This window comes from Schistocerca nitens, chromosome 7, assembly GCF_023898315.1.
Source record: "Schistocerca nitens isolate TAMUIC-IGC-003100 chromosome 7, iqSchNite1.1, whole genome shotgun sequence".
NCBI classification, from domain to species: domain Eukaryota; kingdom Metazoa; phylum Arthropoda; class Insecta; order Orthoptera; family Acrididae; genus Schistocerca; species Schistocerca nitens.
The window spans coordinates 10,443,920-10,460,716 of NC_064620.1; the positions used below are offsets into that span (position 1 = coordinate 10,443,920).

The 16,797-nt window shown below is 43.5% G+C and overlaps 2 protein-coding genes across 3 annotated transcripts in view; both read left to right on the plus strand.

Moving 5' to 3' along the window:
- The window catches only part of LOC126195118 (clumping factor B-like), a 526,604-nt gene extending 525,407 nt beyond the window's left edge, over nucleotides 1-1,197 (plus strand). The window contains exon 3 of the mRNA XM_049933607.1: nucleotides 1,157-1,197. Within this exon, the coding sequence (XP_049789564.1) occupies nucleotides 1,157-1,160 (4 nt within the window). The 3' untranslated portion in view covers nucleotides 1,161-1,197. The remainder of the gene's footprint in view (nucleotides 1-1,156) is intronic.
- LOC126195116 (CUGBP Elav-like family member 2) overlaps nucleotides 1-16,797 on the plus strand; it is a 1,269,424-nt gene that overhangs the window by 120,430 nt on the left and 1,132,197 nt on the right. The window contains exon 1 of one of the 2 annotated variants that reach the window (XM_049933590.1): nucleotides 1,165-1,193. The exons of the other annotated variant lie outside the window; for it this stretch is intronic. Coding sequence (XP_049789547.1) covers nucleotides 1,180-1,193 — 14 coding nt within the window. The 5' untranslated portion in view covers nucleotides 1,165-1,179. Of the gene's footprint in view, nucleotides 1-1,164; nucleotides 1,194-16,797 lie in introns of those variants that run through there. 2 annotated transcript variants of the gene reach the window in all.

The window sequence follows — 16,797 nt, forward strand, 5'->3', positions numbered from 1 at the left end:
CCAAGGTGGATGAATAATATATGTTAAGTTTGTGCGGAACAATTAGTGTGCGAGTCCTACTTGTATTGGCCCTTTTTTCCAACGCTTTTCCAGCTTAATTATGTATGTTACCAATTGCTACAGTTTTGGATATATTACCTGCTTTCACCATAATTTTCGTATTGGTCTCTTCCGCGTTCAATATGATAAATTGTGTGAAATCTCATAGCTGTAAATGACACACGAATAGAAGTACCGGAAAAAGTTCCATCTGACGGTTATTGGGTGCTGCTTGTCCCCGTTCTCCACTTGCTGCATAAATCGAATGGTAAATTCGTTATACAAATACTATTCCGAATTGTATTCCCTCCCCATCTTTCTTTTTTCACACTTAACGTGGCTTTCGTCCCTTCCAAAATGTTGTCTACGTGAGAAATAATGATTTGCATCTTTTATCGGAGATTTACGTTCACGTTAATCTGTCTAGCCTCCAGTGTCTGTCTGGGTGATCCTAAACTGAGCCGATCGAAAGTCATTCCACCTGCAAATTCGTGCCACTGAAGGGTCGAACATTGAAACACGTCTAATATGAGACATTTCATTAATGTTTTGCCCTTTAAATAATTAGTCCCACTTCTACAGCAAGCACATTCGCCTCTTCATCAAAAAAATGTTCAAATGTGTGTGAAATCTTATGGGACTTAACTGCTAAGGTCATCAGTCCCTAAGCTTACACACTACTTAACCTAAATTATCCTAAGGACAAACACACACACCCATGCCCGAGGGAGGACTCGAACCGCCCCTTCATCGTTATTATTCGTTCGTAACCACAAAAGTGGTAACACCTTAACAAGGACCTGTTTTAAAGTAGTAGACGTGTCACTGACCGTGTGAATTGTGTAAGGGACGTTTATGTACCCATCACGAGCAGGATGCAGGCTGAGGTTGAATAAACAAAAAAGGACGTCACTCACCTTCACATCCCTGACCCCGCCCCCCTATTTCCCACCCTACTTTTCTCAAAAGAAGCGGCTGTGTCAAGGTTATTTAATACATAGTTTTTAAATTATCAAATAGTGGAAGTCATGACTTGTTACTTTATTTCACCGTAATGCAGCATTAAGTATGTTTATAAGCGCACGTGCCTAAAGTAGTTTTCTCTTTTTATTTTCAGGTGAGTACAGCACTGATGAATTTATGTCTCGCAGTTGGTGAGTACTTTAGTTCTCTTGTAAATACAACCAATCGCTAGCTTTCATTCACTGTGGAAAGACTTATGGGGTACGGCTCTGGCAACATGAATGTGTTATCAGAAGTGTAAAAGACACTCGAAGTGATATCTGTGCGTACGTTTTGAGTCCCACATGAAGAAATAAATCAGTGGTTTTCATCAGTTGCTTGCATATTTTCATTGGCACAATTACGACCATTAATTTACGTTTTGGAAACTTATCGCGAGCCTGGCGTGATCATTATACGGTTGGAGACAATGGAAAGTCTCCTTTTTCGAAGTAATGGAAGAAAATGGCTCTGAGCACTATGGGACTTAACATCTGTGGTCATCAGTCCCCTAGAACTTAGAACTACTTAAACCTAACTAACCTAAGGACATCACACACACATCCATGCCCGAGGCAGGATTCGAACCTGCGACCGTAGCAGTCGCGCGGTTCCGGACTGAGCGCCTTAACCGCGAGACCACCGCGGCCGGCAGTAATGGAAGATAAAAATAAAATAATGTTTATTATGTATCATGGGAAATTTCTCTTTATGATAAATGGTTCAAATGGCTCTGAGCACTATGGGACTCAACTGCTGAGGTCATTAGCCCCCTAGAACTTAGAACTAGTTAAACCTAACTAACCTAAGGACATCACACACACATCCATGCCCGAGGCAGGATTCGAACCTGCGACCGTAGCGGTCGCGCGGTTCCGGACTGAGCGCCTTAACCGCGAGACCACCGCGGCCGGCAGTAATGGAAGATAAAAATAAAATAATGTTTATTATGTATCATGGGAAATTTCTCTTTATGATAACGAAATCGTAATAATAGATGCATATGGATGGTAAACTTCATTGTGCAGGTACGTACTTTGAATGGATAAACTGATAAAATGGATAACACTGCCACGCGGCGACTAAAGAGGAAAATACTACAGACAAATTTTGTTGCTGTAATCCGCGTCATATATTAAAAATCCATCCACCAAACTTTTAGAAAAATAGCTTCCACGAATTTCGAGCACTATGATTACGCTCCAGAGAGCTGGAATGTTATGCTGTCGTGACGTTAGTTGTGAAAACTGCCTGTTACTCTCTTAAAGATAACTGCAAGGTGTCGTTCATCGAAAGTCTGATTAGTTGCCCTGATTTCGAGTTTATGCAAAAATTAGTATCGTTTTTGCCACGGTAAGTTTTCATTTGTGACAAACAGCATCTTCGATATTAAAGAAGTTCGTGCAGGGGTTGTTAACTGGAGAATGAAGAAGTTGAATATCTGAGGGAAGTGTATGAGGGCTGGTAAATCTCCACCCAATATCCGTAGGTATGTACATCGTTCTAGCGACAAGCAGATCTCCACTGTCGCATTCACTTGACGGTCCATCTAAGATATTTTCCTTTAACCTAGGCCATAAAATGTTGCAGCTGACAATAAAATCAGCAGTTACGTGCACATTTCGTAGAAGATGGTTCAAATGGTTCTGAACACTATGGGACTTAAGAGCTGAAGTCATGAGTCCCCTAGAACTTAGAACTACTTAAAGCTAACTGACCTAAGGACATCACACACATCCATGCCCGAGGCAGGTTTCGAACCTGCGACCGTAGCGGTCTCGCGGTTTCAGACTGAAGCGCCTAGAACCGTTCGGCCACTATGGCCGGCTACGTAGAAGAAATTCTCAGTATACGACTTCTTATTTCCCCAGCAAGATACATAATACCGTGTTGGTGGATGGGCAGGAACATTCGGAAATGGGTTTCAAACCATTCGTTTTTAAGCAATATACAGTTTGAAGTTACCGCCATCAGCGGGCTGGAATTGCAACAAACTCTTGTTATTTACTTATATGCCGTATGAATGGTGCCGATTGCCTGGGGTCTTTTCGAGTTGTTGGAGGCTGTACATCTTGTTATTTTCCTGAATAACTGAGCTCCTCATCGCTGGATGAAAACTGAGATGTTGTCCCTTATGTTGGACGATAGCCAGGCGACATGAAGTCGGCGGCGTCTGCAACCCACAGTAGGAACTGGAGAGCCACTGACTGGGGGGCTGCTGGCTACCTGTCTCACTGCGCAGCCGACATCGGGGACGTTCTTGAAGTGAGATGAACGAGTTAGGCAGAAAAACATTTGTGCTGAGGACCTGGACAGGTCGGGTTATGGGGAGATGATGCAGCCGCCAAAGCAGTCGCATTAGCGCCTTGGTCCGCCACTCTGGACGCGGCTGCCTACGCAGATGCAGTGGGCAGTGTCGCCGCTGCCGTAGTGATACGGAGTTGAGCGGCGTGGGGGCGTGTGTTGGGTAGCAGGAAGCCGAAGCGCAGCCGCGGCGCGTGCTCTATCAGCGCCGTGCTGCGCCCCGCCACACGCCCACTCCGCCGCACCGCCAGATGTGCGTTGGCGAGCGCGCCGCCGCATCAGCGGCCTGCAGCCAGACTGCGCGGCTGCCGCCCGCCTAGCGCAGACTCAGCCGCGCTTCACTTCATCTTGCAGCAAGACCCCTCATCCGTCCATCCTCACCTACGGAAACGTTGCGTTGATCTCACACCCTCCCAAACTGTACCACTCCCTCCAAATCGCTGGACGTCACTCAACCTCGCTTTCCTCGCCCATTCATCCTTCCCTTCCCTATCCCCATCCTGTACCAGCATACAAAGTTCTATCGTATCTTCGCCAGCCCTGTCTCTCTTCCAAATTGAACCTCAGCACACCAGTGTATCAGCCATCCATCAGAACCTAAATGCGTCTCGCTTGCATTACATTGTCCTACCTTCCCCACATCTGTACATCTACATTTACAGTCCATGTGTACCTTATGGTGCGTGGTGGAGGCTGCTTGGCGTACAGCTGTTTAATTATACAGTATCTGATGAAACATATTTGGACACCTACAACTGGGCATTAATATGGCGTGTGTTCACTCTTCGCCTATATGGCGGCTTGAATCCTAATGGGGACACTATCGGTTGGGTGTCTGAGTGTCTGTGGATGGATGGCAGCCCATTTTTCCTCAACATCCAAAACCAGAGAAGGTGATGATGTTGGACGCTGGGGTCTGGATCGGAGTCGATATTCTAACTCTTCCCAAAGGTATTCCACTCGGTTCAGGTCGAGACTCTGGGTACACTAGTCTACTTCAGGAATGCTACTGTACATAAAGAATTGTCCCACAGATGCTGCTTTACGACAGGATGGAGTGTCTGCGAATACAGTCAGCTGTCGTCTCCGAACTTTTCCTCTACCGTACGTGTGCCTGAGTGAGCTTCCAGCAGCTCTGCATGGGACAGATATGGTGGCGCCAAGTTACAGCATGGCCTCTTCACCAAAGGAGGGCCATGGACGCTGGTGTCTGCTCACAGACGCAAGTGGGGGAGAGCAACAACTGGCGTACTCCCCATGTACAGCGACGGGTCGACGTTGCACCGAACACTATCAGTTTGGCTTCTACTAAGATGATGGTAGAACACTCCAAGTGTTCAGATCAACAGGGTACTAGCACAAACAGGCAGCCTGGGTGGCTGACTAGAGGGATAAGAATATCTTGTAGAACAAAGTGGCAATTATATCAAAACGTTAGAAACAGTCAAAATCTAAATGCAGCAGCCCATTACAAACAGTATTGTAAGGTGCTTAAAAATGTTATTAGGAAGGCAAAAAGTATGTGGTATGCAGATAGAATAGCTAAGTCTCAGGATAAAATTAAAACCATATGGTCAGTCGTAAAGGAAGTTGCTGGTCTGCAGAGACAGGTCGAGGATATAGAATCAGTGCGTAGTGGGAATGTCCGTGTTACTGATAAGTCGCATATATGTACAGTATTTAATAATCACTTTCTGAATATAGCAGGTGAACTAAATAGAAACCTAATTCCAACAGGGAATCATATAGCGCTCTTAGAAAAAAGTGTTCCGAGACTGTTACCTGAAATGCTCCTCCATGATACTGACAAGAGGGAGATTGAGTTAATAATTAAATCACTAAAGACCAAGAACTCTCATGGATATGACGGGGTATCTAGCAGAATACTGAAGTATTGTTCTATGTATGTTAGCCCAGTACTTAGCCATATCTGTAACTTTTCCTTTAGGAGTGGTCAGTTTCCTGATCGATTAAAATACTCGGTAGTGAAGCCACTTTATAAAAAGGGAGACATTGATAATGTTGACAATTTTAGACCTATTTCTATGCCATCGGTGTTTGCTAAAGTTATCGAGAAGGTTGTATATACAAGGTTACTGGAGCATTTAAATTCACATAATTTGCTGTCAAATGTTCAGTTTGGTTTTAGAAATGGTTTAACAACTGAAAATGCTATATTCTCTTTTCTCTGTGAGGTTTTCGACGGATTAAATAAAAGGTTGCGAACGCTAGGTGTTTTCTTTGATTTAACGAAGGCTTTTGACTGTGTTGACCACAAAATATTACTGCAGAAGTTGGACCATTATGGAGTAAGGGGAGTAGCTTACAATTGGTTCGCCTCTTACTTTAAGAACAGAAAGCAGAGGGTAATTCTCCGCAATATTGAGAGTGGTAGTGATGTTCAGTCCCAATGGGGCACTGTTAAGTGGGGCGTTCCCCAAGGGTCGGTGCTGGGGCCACTGCTGTTTCTTATTTATATAAATGATATGCCTTCTAGTATTACAGGTGATTCAAAAATATTTCTGTTTGCTGATGACACCAGCTTGATAGTGAAGGATCTTGTGTGTAATATTGAAACAGTAACAAATAATTTAGTTCATGAAATAAGTTCGTGGCTTGTGGAAAATAATTTGATGCTAAATCACAGTAAGACTCAGTTTTTACAGTTTCTAAATCACAATTCAACAAGAACCGATATTTTGATCAGACAGAATGGGCATCTTATAAGCGAGATGGAACAGTTCAAGTTCCCAGGCGTTCGGATAGATAGTAAGCTGTCGTGGAAAGCCCATGTTCAGGATCTTGTTCAGAAACTAAATGCTGCTTTATTTACCATTAGAACAGTATCTGAAATAAGTGACAGTTCAACACGAAAAGTAGTCTACTTCGCATATTTTCATACGCTTATGTCGTATGGTATTATTTTTTGGGGTAATTCTTCTGATTCGAAAAGGGTATTTTTGGCTCAAAAACGGGCTGTTCGAGCTATATGTGGTGTAAGTTCGAGAACCTCTTGTCGACCCCTATTCAAAAGTCTGGGAATTCTGACATTGCCCTCACAGTATATATTTTGTTTAATGTCGTTTGTAGTTAGCAATATTAGCCTATTCCCAAGAGTTAGCAGCTTTCACTCAGTTAATACTAGGCAGAAATCAAATCTGCATATCGAATGCACTTCCTTGACTCTTGTGCAGAAAGGAGTGCAGTATTCTACTGCATCCATTTTCAATAAGCTACCACAAGAACTCAAAAATCTTAGCAGTAGCCCAAACTCTTTTAAGTCTAAACTGAAGAGTTTCCTCATGGCTCACTCCTTCTCTTCTGTCGAGGAGCTCCTGGAAGAGCTAAAAAATTAAGCAAATTCCAGTGTTACATTGTTGATTGTCTTCATTTAAACTTATGACTTGTCACCTGAATATGTTTTTTTTCTATATTTCATTTTATCTGTTTCTAATATCGTGTTATAATTTCATGTATTGACTCGTTCCATGACCATGGAGATTTCTCCTTAATTTGGTCCCACGGAACAATAAATAAATAAAAAAAATAAAATAAAATAAAAAACAGACGAGAGGTCGACAGCTCGCAGCGGCCAAGTTCATTAGACCACGCAAAGTCGAAGGCAGAAGTCATCTGCCGAATGGTAACAGCACATCACAAGCTCTGCAACTGATCAGAAGAAGAACTCGGAAGTCAGAGTATTTGTAGGTGTCTGTCTGAGGCAATGAAGTTAGATCACGTTGCGGATGACCAAATGTGGCCTAGTTTTCTAGGCTTGTCAGGGTTTTTCACCGCACCTTGGTGTCGCAACTGTGTCTTTCAGCACTACAGGTTGGAGCTTTCCACCATGTCAGCAGACTGACAGGCGGTCTTGTATAAGATTTACTCGTTATTGAGGTACCATGCTGTGCTGTCAGAATGGCGTTATGTTCCCTGGTCAGTGAGGGCACACTGCTGAACTGGCGATTCGGACCTCTCACTTGAGTGAGGTGTAGCAATGCTATTTGCATTGTCGGCTCTCTGCCTGTTTGTGACACGCTGCTCGAGCCTGTTTTTGCCTTGGCTTGGTGCTAGCTGGAGATAACTTTAAGAAACTTTTGCATTTACCAGGATAATTTTCTCCAAGGTCCATTGCTTGAATTGTCTCGTGCTCTGCAGAAATTTCAACACATTCCATTTCCACACAAGTGTCACCCATCACGGCTGTCACAAACTCGTCGGTTGACCTTACTATGAAGCGAGACACAACCCTTGCAAGTACAGAAACTGCGTGTCACAGTTAAGCTAGATAGCGCCTCATATGTCCCGAGTGTCAGCTTGGCGGCAGCGCTGCCCGTCAGCGGCGCGCTCGGACGGACAAAGTGGGTCCCCGGCCAGAGCCGCGCCGGCCCGGTTGCTCCATTAGGGGACGCGGACGCAGCTGAGTGCAGTTGTAACAAGCTTCGCCCTCCCTCCGACGATTTGGCGCGGGCCGCCGCCGCCGCCACCGCCGCCCCCGACGGCCTCAAGTTTTTCGCGGCCGCCGAAACAGAGGGCCGCGCAGAGCGATGTTCCGTCCCGGGTACTGCGCCGCCTTGCTCCCCCTGCCGTGCCGGCCTCGTCGCTTTTCCCTCTCGCGCCCTTCCTCGCACTGACTTTAGAAACTTTACTCGCTTCTCAAAGCACTCTACTGGAGTGTCTCTTATGAAACAGCGCCACTGTAGGCGAGATGTGGCTGCGCCATGTGTACCGATCGAAAGTTGCTTTTAAAGGGGATCTAAACCTGTCAGACACAACTCTCCGAGGCCAGAGGTCTGTGCGCATGCATATACATCAAAGTAGATTTTGTTGTAGTCTTCAGTCCACAGAATGGTTTGATGCAGCTCTCCATGCTACTCTATCCTGTGCAAGCTTCTTCATCTCCCAGTACCTACTGCAACCTACATCCTTCTGAATCTGCGTAGTGTATTCATCTCTTGGTCTCCCTCTACGATTTTTACCCTCCACGCTGCCCTACAATACTAAACTGATGATCCCTTGATGTCTCAGAACGTGTGCTACCAAACGATCCCTTCTTCTAGTCAGGTTGTGCCACAAATTCCTGCCTGTTCAGTACCTCCTCATTAGTTACGTTATCTACCCATCTAATCCTTAGCATTCTTCTGCAGCTCCACACTTCGAAAGCCTCTATTCTCTTCTTGTCTACACTGTTTATCGTCCATGTTTCACTTCCGTACGTGGCAACACTCCATACAAAAACCTTCAGAAAAGACTTCCTGACACTTAAATCTATACTCGATGTTAACAAATTTCTCTTCTTCAGAAATGCTTTCCCTACCATAGACAGTCTACATTTTATATCCTCTCTACTTCGATCATCATCAGTTATTTTGCTCCCCAAATAGCAAAACTCCTTTACTACTTTAAGTGTCTCATTCCCTAATCTAATCCCCTCAGCATCACCCGACTTAATTCGACTACATTCCATGATCCTCGTTTTGCTTTTGTTGATGTCCATCTTATATCCTCCTTTCAGACACTGTCCACAGTAGATATCCGCAGTAGTAATTATATTATTAATTATATTATTATATTATTATTAATATTATTATTTATAATCGTTTCGTGGGTGAGGAAATTCAGGGTATATCTCCCGATATCGGCAGTGATACACTGCGGAAAGTTCATTTTATGGATGAGTGATACGAAAAGTAGTACATCACTATAGGAGTATATGATAACAAATTCAGACGAAATCAAACAGACATGTCACAGTAAATGGACCCCAAACAGTCGCATCAATACACGTGTACTACCATGTCAATCATCAACGCAGGCGTGTATTCTTGCATGCAAACTGTAGTAATGCTGCCGAATGGCATCCTGCGATAGATTGTCCCAAGCATCTGGCGCCTTTTTGTCGCAGTTTGGCAATGTTCCTTGTAGGCTCTGGAGAATGCGTAAGCTCCCGCTTCATGACGTCCACATGTGTTCAGTTGGTGAGAGGCCTGGTGGTCTTGCTGACCAGGTCAGTTGCTGTACGTCAACAAGAGCGTATGCGTCACGGCAGCCATATGTGATCATTCGTTGTCCTGCCGTCAAACAACTGGCAGTAGCACAGGGATTTGAGTCCGTGCAATATAGCAGGCACCGGTTACCTTAGCGTACAGGAGCGCCAGATGTGACCGCTATTTGTGACTGTGTAGCCTGGGATACGACCTTTGTGTCGTGGCTGAATGCACCCTGTAATAGGCAGCTCGCCAACTCTACATCATACACGTGTGGGACGGTCACTCTCGTACTGACAGAATCTGCTCTCACCACTGTAATGAAATGATCATATGGCACTGATGCCAACAGCCCTGCCGCAGTGGTTGCGCCGGTTCCCGACAGATACCCGAAGTTAAGCGCTGTCGGGCTAGGCTAGCACTTGGATGGGTGACCATCCGGTCTGCCGAGCGCTGTTGGCAAGCGGGGTGCACTCAGCCCTTGTGAGGCAAACTGAGGAGCTGCTCGAACTGACATACGGCCGGGAGAGCGGTGTGCTGACCACATGCCCCTCCATATCCTCATCCAGTGACGCCTGGGGGCTGAGGATGACACGGCGGCCGGTCGGTGTCGTTGGGCCTTCCAAGGCCCGTTCGGACGGAGAGGGAGAATATGGCAAGATGGACAGGAGTCCCCACCTGGGAAAGTTTGGCCGCTGAGTTGCTTTTCAGCTGACGCCACAATGGGCGATTTGCGTGTCGATAATGATGAAGTGGTGAGGATAACACAACGCCCACTCTTCGTGGCCGAGAATCGAATCCGGGCTCGGTGCTCGGCAGTCAGCGCACTGACCACTCAGCTAAGGAGGCGCACCGGCCTCGTGTACCACTCCACTCTCCAGTCAACTCTTTCACGAAACCAGAGTAGCCGTAGCAAGCCCAGCGGCACAAATGGTCTTAGTCCTGGTGCAAGCAGACGGTCCCCAGTGTCCCTCAGAGACACAGCAGGTGCAACCTGAGCCCAGTTTCTCCCCAGGATGATGTCGGCCATCACTGCTCGCAAATACGTCGATCTTGGGTGCATCTGTACTACGCGGACGTCCAGAAAGTGGATTACGGGTGTGGGAATGTTGCACAGACAGCGACACATCGCCTATACAATGAGCCCAACACGTCAAAAATCCCAGCTATACGTCCGTATAACATTCACAGGTACGACCGGGAAATGTCAAGTAGTTTCAAATTCTGTTTTAATTACCGTATTCCTTTAAAAATGGGCAGTGTTAATATCACCATTGGAGCTAAATCATCCTCGCACAAATAATTTTATTTCATACATTAGAAACAGTACTTGAAATACTGCGAATGCAAGACTAACCGTTTTGTTTGTTATTAAATAACATTTGCTACTGCCAGTCGCGATTTTCCTGTATTTATTTTACGTGCAACCCTTTTCGAGAAATAATTCCCATTATCAAGTGCTTTTTACGACTTTTTTAGGCGTGAGTTTGCGATGTGTGAGCCGTTGCACCGTTCTGGTGCTTTTACTGTGATATAAACACGGGTAATTTTGTAATTACTGATGTGTCTTTCCCTATATACAACGGTGAATTTTCAAATAGCTTTTACTTACGGCCGTCTTATCGCCCTCTTACGTAAAAACTCGCACACATTATGCATCACTTACAGAGCCGAGAGCTCACAGGACGCGTCGAAAACGGAAAGGTGCGATGACAAGCAGTCACAAAGGTACATGTTACACACTGTCAACAGTGATACTTTGCTACACTTCGTCCACAGAGCATGTATACTACTGCTTAATTCAGAAGGTATATAATCTAAATCATTATTTTCTTATACATTAGTTACAAGCGTACTAATTTAAATGTATCACTGTTTTATTTGCTTGATAAAAAATGCTGTCGCAGCATCTGAAGAACTCACTGGATCACTATCGAGTCTTCATATTTTTTGCAACGTGAATTTTTTTTCAACATATCCGCTTGACAAACATTACTTGGTCGCTATTGTACTGTAGTATTTTGCTCTACATTTCCAGGTGGATGTCCTATATTGTGTACCTGTTTGGCTGTTGTTGACAATATGTGTGTGTGTTGTGAGCGTAGACTCCAGCGTACTCTGTATACCTGGTGTGAACATGGCAAACGAAACGGGGTAACTCAGAATACTAGAAGGTTTCAAACTTGTAACACAGAGAGCCATGAAAGAAATCGCTCACCATGAGTTTTAGTAATCGGACTAATTATTATTGACGTTATGTCCGAGTTAGAACACTAAAAAGGAGGATGCATAATTTACTATAAAATTTAACCAAAATGTGTTATAGTTTGATTTACGTTGTAGTAACTGTTTCTACGACCTCAGATAGTGAACAAATGAGAACGACCCACCCATGAATGTCGAAACGTGTAGGTTTCCCGTGGTGACAGACTGCAACACTCTATGTTATTCATCAAGTAGCGCCACTGTTGACAAGGAAATAAGGTTTAATTTCACAGACTGAAATTGCAAATTCCTGTGCAGAGAAGTATTATACAAAAGCGTCGAGAGTGTGCCCCACTTTTGTAATCCGCGTCCGGGGCTCTGAACGGGTAGTTGCTCTGCGTCCAAGTTGCCTGTGAAGCTGGGATTAAACTAGGTTACCAATTGCTGTTCCGTAGTAGTGGGTGACAGAATTCCATTTCGTCGCCCACCCCTCCAATGGCCTGAGCTGCCATTCATTGAAAATGCATAGCGCAGCGTGGCTAGCGCGGCGGTACTCTTGCAAACGTTAATGGACTCCGGATACGGGTTAATGACTCGCCGCTATCATTCAGCCACCAATTAAAGCACCAGTTACTGAACACTTGTGCGAGGCAGCGGTCGCCGCGACAATGTTCCCGGTTCGTTCCGCATACGCTGACTCTGTGTAAAAGACGTGCTCGTGATATGCTTCAGTACTTGCAGTGCCGTGTGCCGCTTTGTCCACAGTATTCGGATCTGAGTGATCAACGACGAGCCTGCATTTCAGTTTTATGGCCCTGAAAATTATCGGTAAGAAGTGCTCCGAAGATCGCTTCCCTCTCAAGTTGAAAATTTACACTGACACGCTTTACCGGTGGAAAGAAGGGAAGTTGAGGAAAAGACTTTACACTGTTGTCGAAGCAAATGATTAAGCTTTTACCGACTGAAGAGGTATAGTTCTGGACACTAGCAAGTAGTAGTCAAGTAACCAAATAATTAAGTGTTAAAACATATTTAATCTCCTGACAGTCACTTTTATCACACATTGTACGCTTTCATAGCCGATATTTCCGTTATTGGTGAGTTTTGTCTTATGGGCTTTAGGCCTGCTGCAAAGAACAATTACCTGCCTAAAGTTTCGTCTTCTAACGCAGGGGACTTCTTCAGAGGCTGCCTTAGAGAGCAGTTACACTCTCAAACAAGTTCAGCAAGCTGACTGCTTTCTCAGTCGTTCAAGCCTCTGAAGATGACTCTTACGTTAGAAGGCGAAACGTTAAGCAAAGAATTATGCCTTGGACCACGGTATAACGCCCATAAAACAAAAATCTCTAATCACATTTCTGTTTTTATATTATGGTTTTCAATCGTAGGCTACGAGCATCTTCAGATCTAAAATTGCAAAGTAAAACTTGTATATAATTTAGCAAATGACGTATAAACTAAATACAGTATTATAAGGAATAAGATAATAGAATTCTCATAGCAAAGTGCAGCACCATAGTGTTTCTCTCTTGAGTGCCAGAGGTATTCACTGACTTGAAGCAGGCTTTCCGCTAAACTGTTTGCAGGGTGTAAGAGAATGACGTTTTAAAAATTTCCTAGAGTTACCGCTGGACGGTAAAAATCCACACACTACTTTTACGAGAAGTTACAAGGTGAATTTCTCAGTGAACATTTGGGCTGTAATTCATGGAGACCATCTTACTGGACCACACAGTTTATCAGATCGAATGAATGGTGCATGGTGTTCGAGCTTTCTGAACAGTGTCTTCAGGATGACGTCCCCTTGCAACTGTGGACTAGCTTGTGCTTTCAGAAAGATGGTGCTCCAGCGAACTTTGGTCTTCGGGCCAGGGCATATCTCATAGACGACTTCAGTCAGAGAGTAATCGGAAGCGGATGTCCATTCCTTCGCCTCTACGCTACTCTGGACTCACCCCCCTTGACTTTTTCCTGTGAGATATGTTAAGTCCCTTGTGTAGTGTACGACAGTAGGAGCGGTACGTAAGCTTGTTCAGCGCATCTCTCCACCATTTGATACCATCACAGGGGAGCACGGAATTTTACAGAGAATCAGGAAAGAACGTGGCTTGTCTTTGTACATTATGTAGCGAAATTGATGATGGTCACACATTGAACATTTACTCTTCTGTAATGAAGCCACAGATTCGGTTTACAGTATTTGATTGTACCCTACTGTCAATAAAGGTTGTAATGTTGTTGCTTTAATTAATTATGAAAGCGGTACTGATAAACAATAAAAGCCGTTTAAAAGCTGTGAGCTGTCTGGGGAAGTTAACCTTGCATTACTGCGCAACTGTTTCACCAGGTATCCAGTCTAGCTTACCAAATTCCCAACCAGACTAACATTAATTATAATCTTTTAATAGTCATACGACAACTGGTGATATATATGATATATATATATATATATATATATATATATATATATATATATATATATATATATATAAATAAAAAGAAATAAATCAGTTTATATTTGGAAATTTTTTTAGCATAGATCATTGAAATTTCAGCATCTTAAACTTGATTCGTATCTAAACTGGTGCCTTATTTAGGATTGTGAAAATGTGAGACTGTAATCTTACGGAACACATCAAATATGGAGCCAAGATTGGGAGACTGCATACAACACCGCATTCATAAAATAACACACGAAGAACGTTGAAACATATGCAAGAGGAAATTAACCACAACCAACCGATTCAATTTTCACCCAAAGGAGTTACGTTCGTAGCACAATCCTGTCCGTCATGTAATTACCACACACTGGTGTACTAAATTCATACTAACTCTCTGTGAAATCTTCCCGAAAAGAATAGCTGAGGGCTACTTTGATGATTACATCACATGCTTCACATGGTCAACTTGCTTTACACAAAGAGTGTAACTCCACAATAATTTTGATAATTAAAATAAATTACATCGAAACGCAATTTACTAAAGAAAAACCTCGAACTGGTTACTAACGTCTTACTATTAACATGATGGGTCAAACAATTGTATAAGCACGTGGTACTGGTCTCACAAAGTACACCCTACGTGGGTTGAACATAAAGAAAAGTTGCTATATTGAAAAATATTGTCAAGACGAGACGTTATAATCTCACGCACTTTCGCATTTAGATTGATGATCTTAGTTAGAGTTACTGATCAACACGTGGTTCCACTTTGCTCACAAAGTAGTGACAAAGTAACTACTGGAAGATATTCTGAACTTCACACTCGAAATACACTGCGTTGCAATTTAAGATAACATTAGATATTTTAGAGCTAAACCTGAAATAAAGGTGATTAAATATTCAGTTAGGCTGAACTTAAGAAATCCATTGTCCTACGGACTTGGCAGACACGCGCTTAGCCGGAGATCTTACCACTTCAGACGCTCGCCGCGGACAGACTGCCGTGGTCCCTTCCTGAGGGGTGCCTCACAAATACAAACGGAAGTGGCCAGAGAGGCAGCTTCCTATACCAACATGACAAGGGATGGACAGGACCATACTAAGGATAGAAACCTCTTTGCTTTTAGAAAGCGTAGCTACCTGTTCCGACGTTGGTCCTACTGTTCTCTAGCAGACAGACTTGTCTGCTACCCTGAAGCATGCAACTAGAAATACATTTGCTCATTCATCCTCTCACACAGAAGGGAAGGGGGATGACAGTATCTTATCATATACAGTATATAAAAGTAAGCGGATGTAGGTTCCGTATGAGACTGTGTGACATGAATTACACATAAACTGTGTTTTAAAGTGTAGTAGTGTGACAGATCGTTCTTGCTTATGTGTAAAAGTAACACGTTTCACTGCTCAGTCTCCTCCCAGATAGTCAGAAACACCACAGTAAATTTAGAAGAGGAATTTATGCCGTAAATGACAACAGATTTAAGAAATTAACATGAAAGGAATCCAACAGAGACCTTTCAAGGTTTACAAAACTACAGTATTCTGGCGTCTCACTTAGCGTACCGAATGCGTAGAAAGTGGACAGAGCTGTAGGAATTTTAGTTTACATTTCTGGCTATAGGTTGCTTACACGAAAATGGCTACAACCTACCAAATTCTTGAAACGTCATCCTGTTTCACCCTGTATATCGGTAGTTTGATTGTCACGCAAACATTTGTTTGTCTACTTTGGAACATGCGATCTGTCTCTCCAGATGAGGGAGGAGACTTGGAAGCCATAACTGGCGAAAGAAAATATCCCAATAAATAAACGATTACGAATAGATGTAATAACCTGCAGTTTATCAGGCTATCGCTGATTTTCAGAAAATATCGACCCAAAAGTAATACATAAATGACATGCAGAGCGCTGGTATTTCTTGCAAATTAACATAAAACTGGCGTAAGGCCCTCTTCCTGGAAAATTCATTAATACTAGTAAACGTTCAAACCTCATGATTTGGAATAATATGTGAATCTCAGTTTATTGAAACTACCAGACCATCCTCAGGCATAAAATTAATATCGATTACAGCACATGCTCCCAGTCCCTATAATTTGTATCTAGATCAACGTTATATATTAACTACATTACCCGATACATACACAAAACAAGACTCAGTTTGCCCCACCCTGTTAACATACTGCCTTCCTTATCTATAATTGAGTAACTTCGATGCAGCCTATGTATAATTCTGGTCTAGGTACATATAATTATAATTGGACACACGTCCTGTAATAAACATCGTATTTTTATGGCTGACGATGGTTCAAAATGGTTCAAATGGCTCTGAGCACTATGGGACTTAACTGCTGAGGTCATCAGTCCCGTAGAACTTAGAACTAATTAAACCTAAGTAACCTAAGGACATCACACACATCCATGCCCGAGGCAGGATTCGAACCCGCAACCGTAGCAGTCGCGCGGTTCCAGACTGTAGCGCCTGACGATTTCCTGTGCTTGACTGACACCGGTAGTTTTAATTAAATTATATACAGATATTGTGCCAAAATATGATTTCTCAAAAATATTTAAAAGCTGTAGACCATCGTCTTGATAAAACTAGCAACAGTAATAATTTCGCACCGTTAGTTCCGAACAACGGCGGGTAACTGTCATAACGGAAGTCTGTGTGTCCTGACTCAGCACAGTTTCGATATCCATATACTATTACCGAACATCCTCATGACATAAACCTCGAACTGACTGTGTCATGTCCCGCACTGTCGCTCTACCCGCTCGAGTGTACACGGCACTTCTCAGTGCGACCATTACG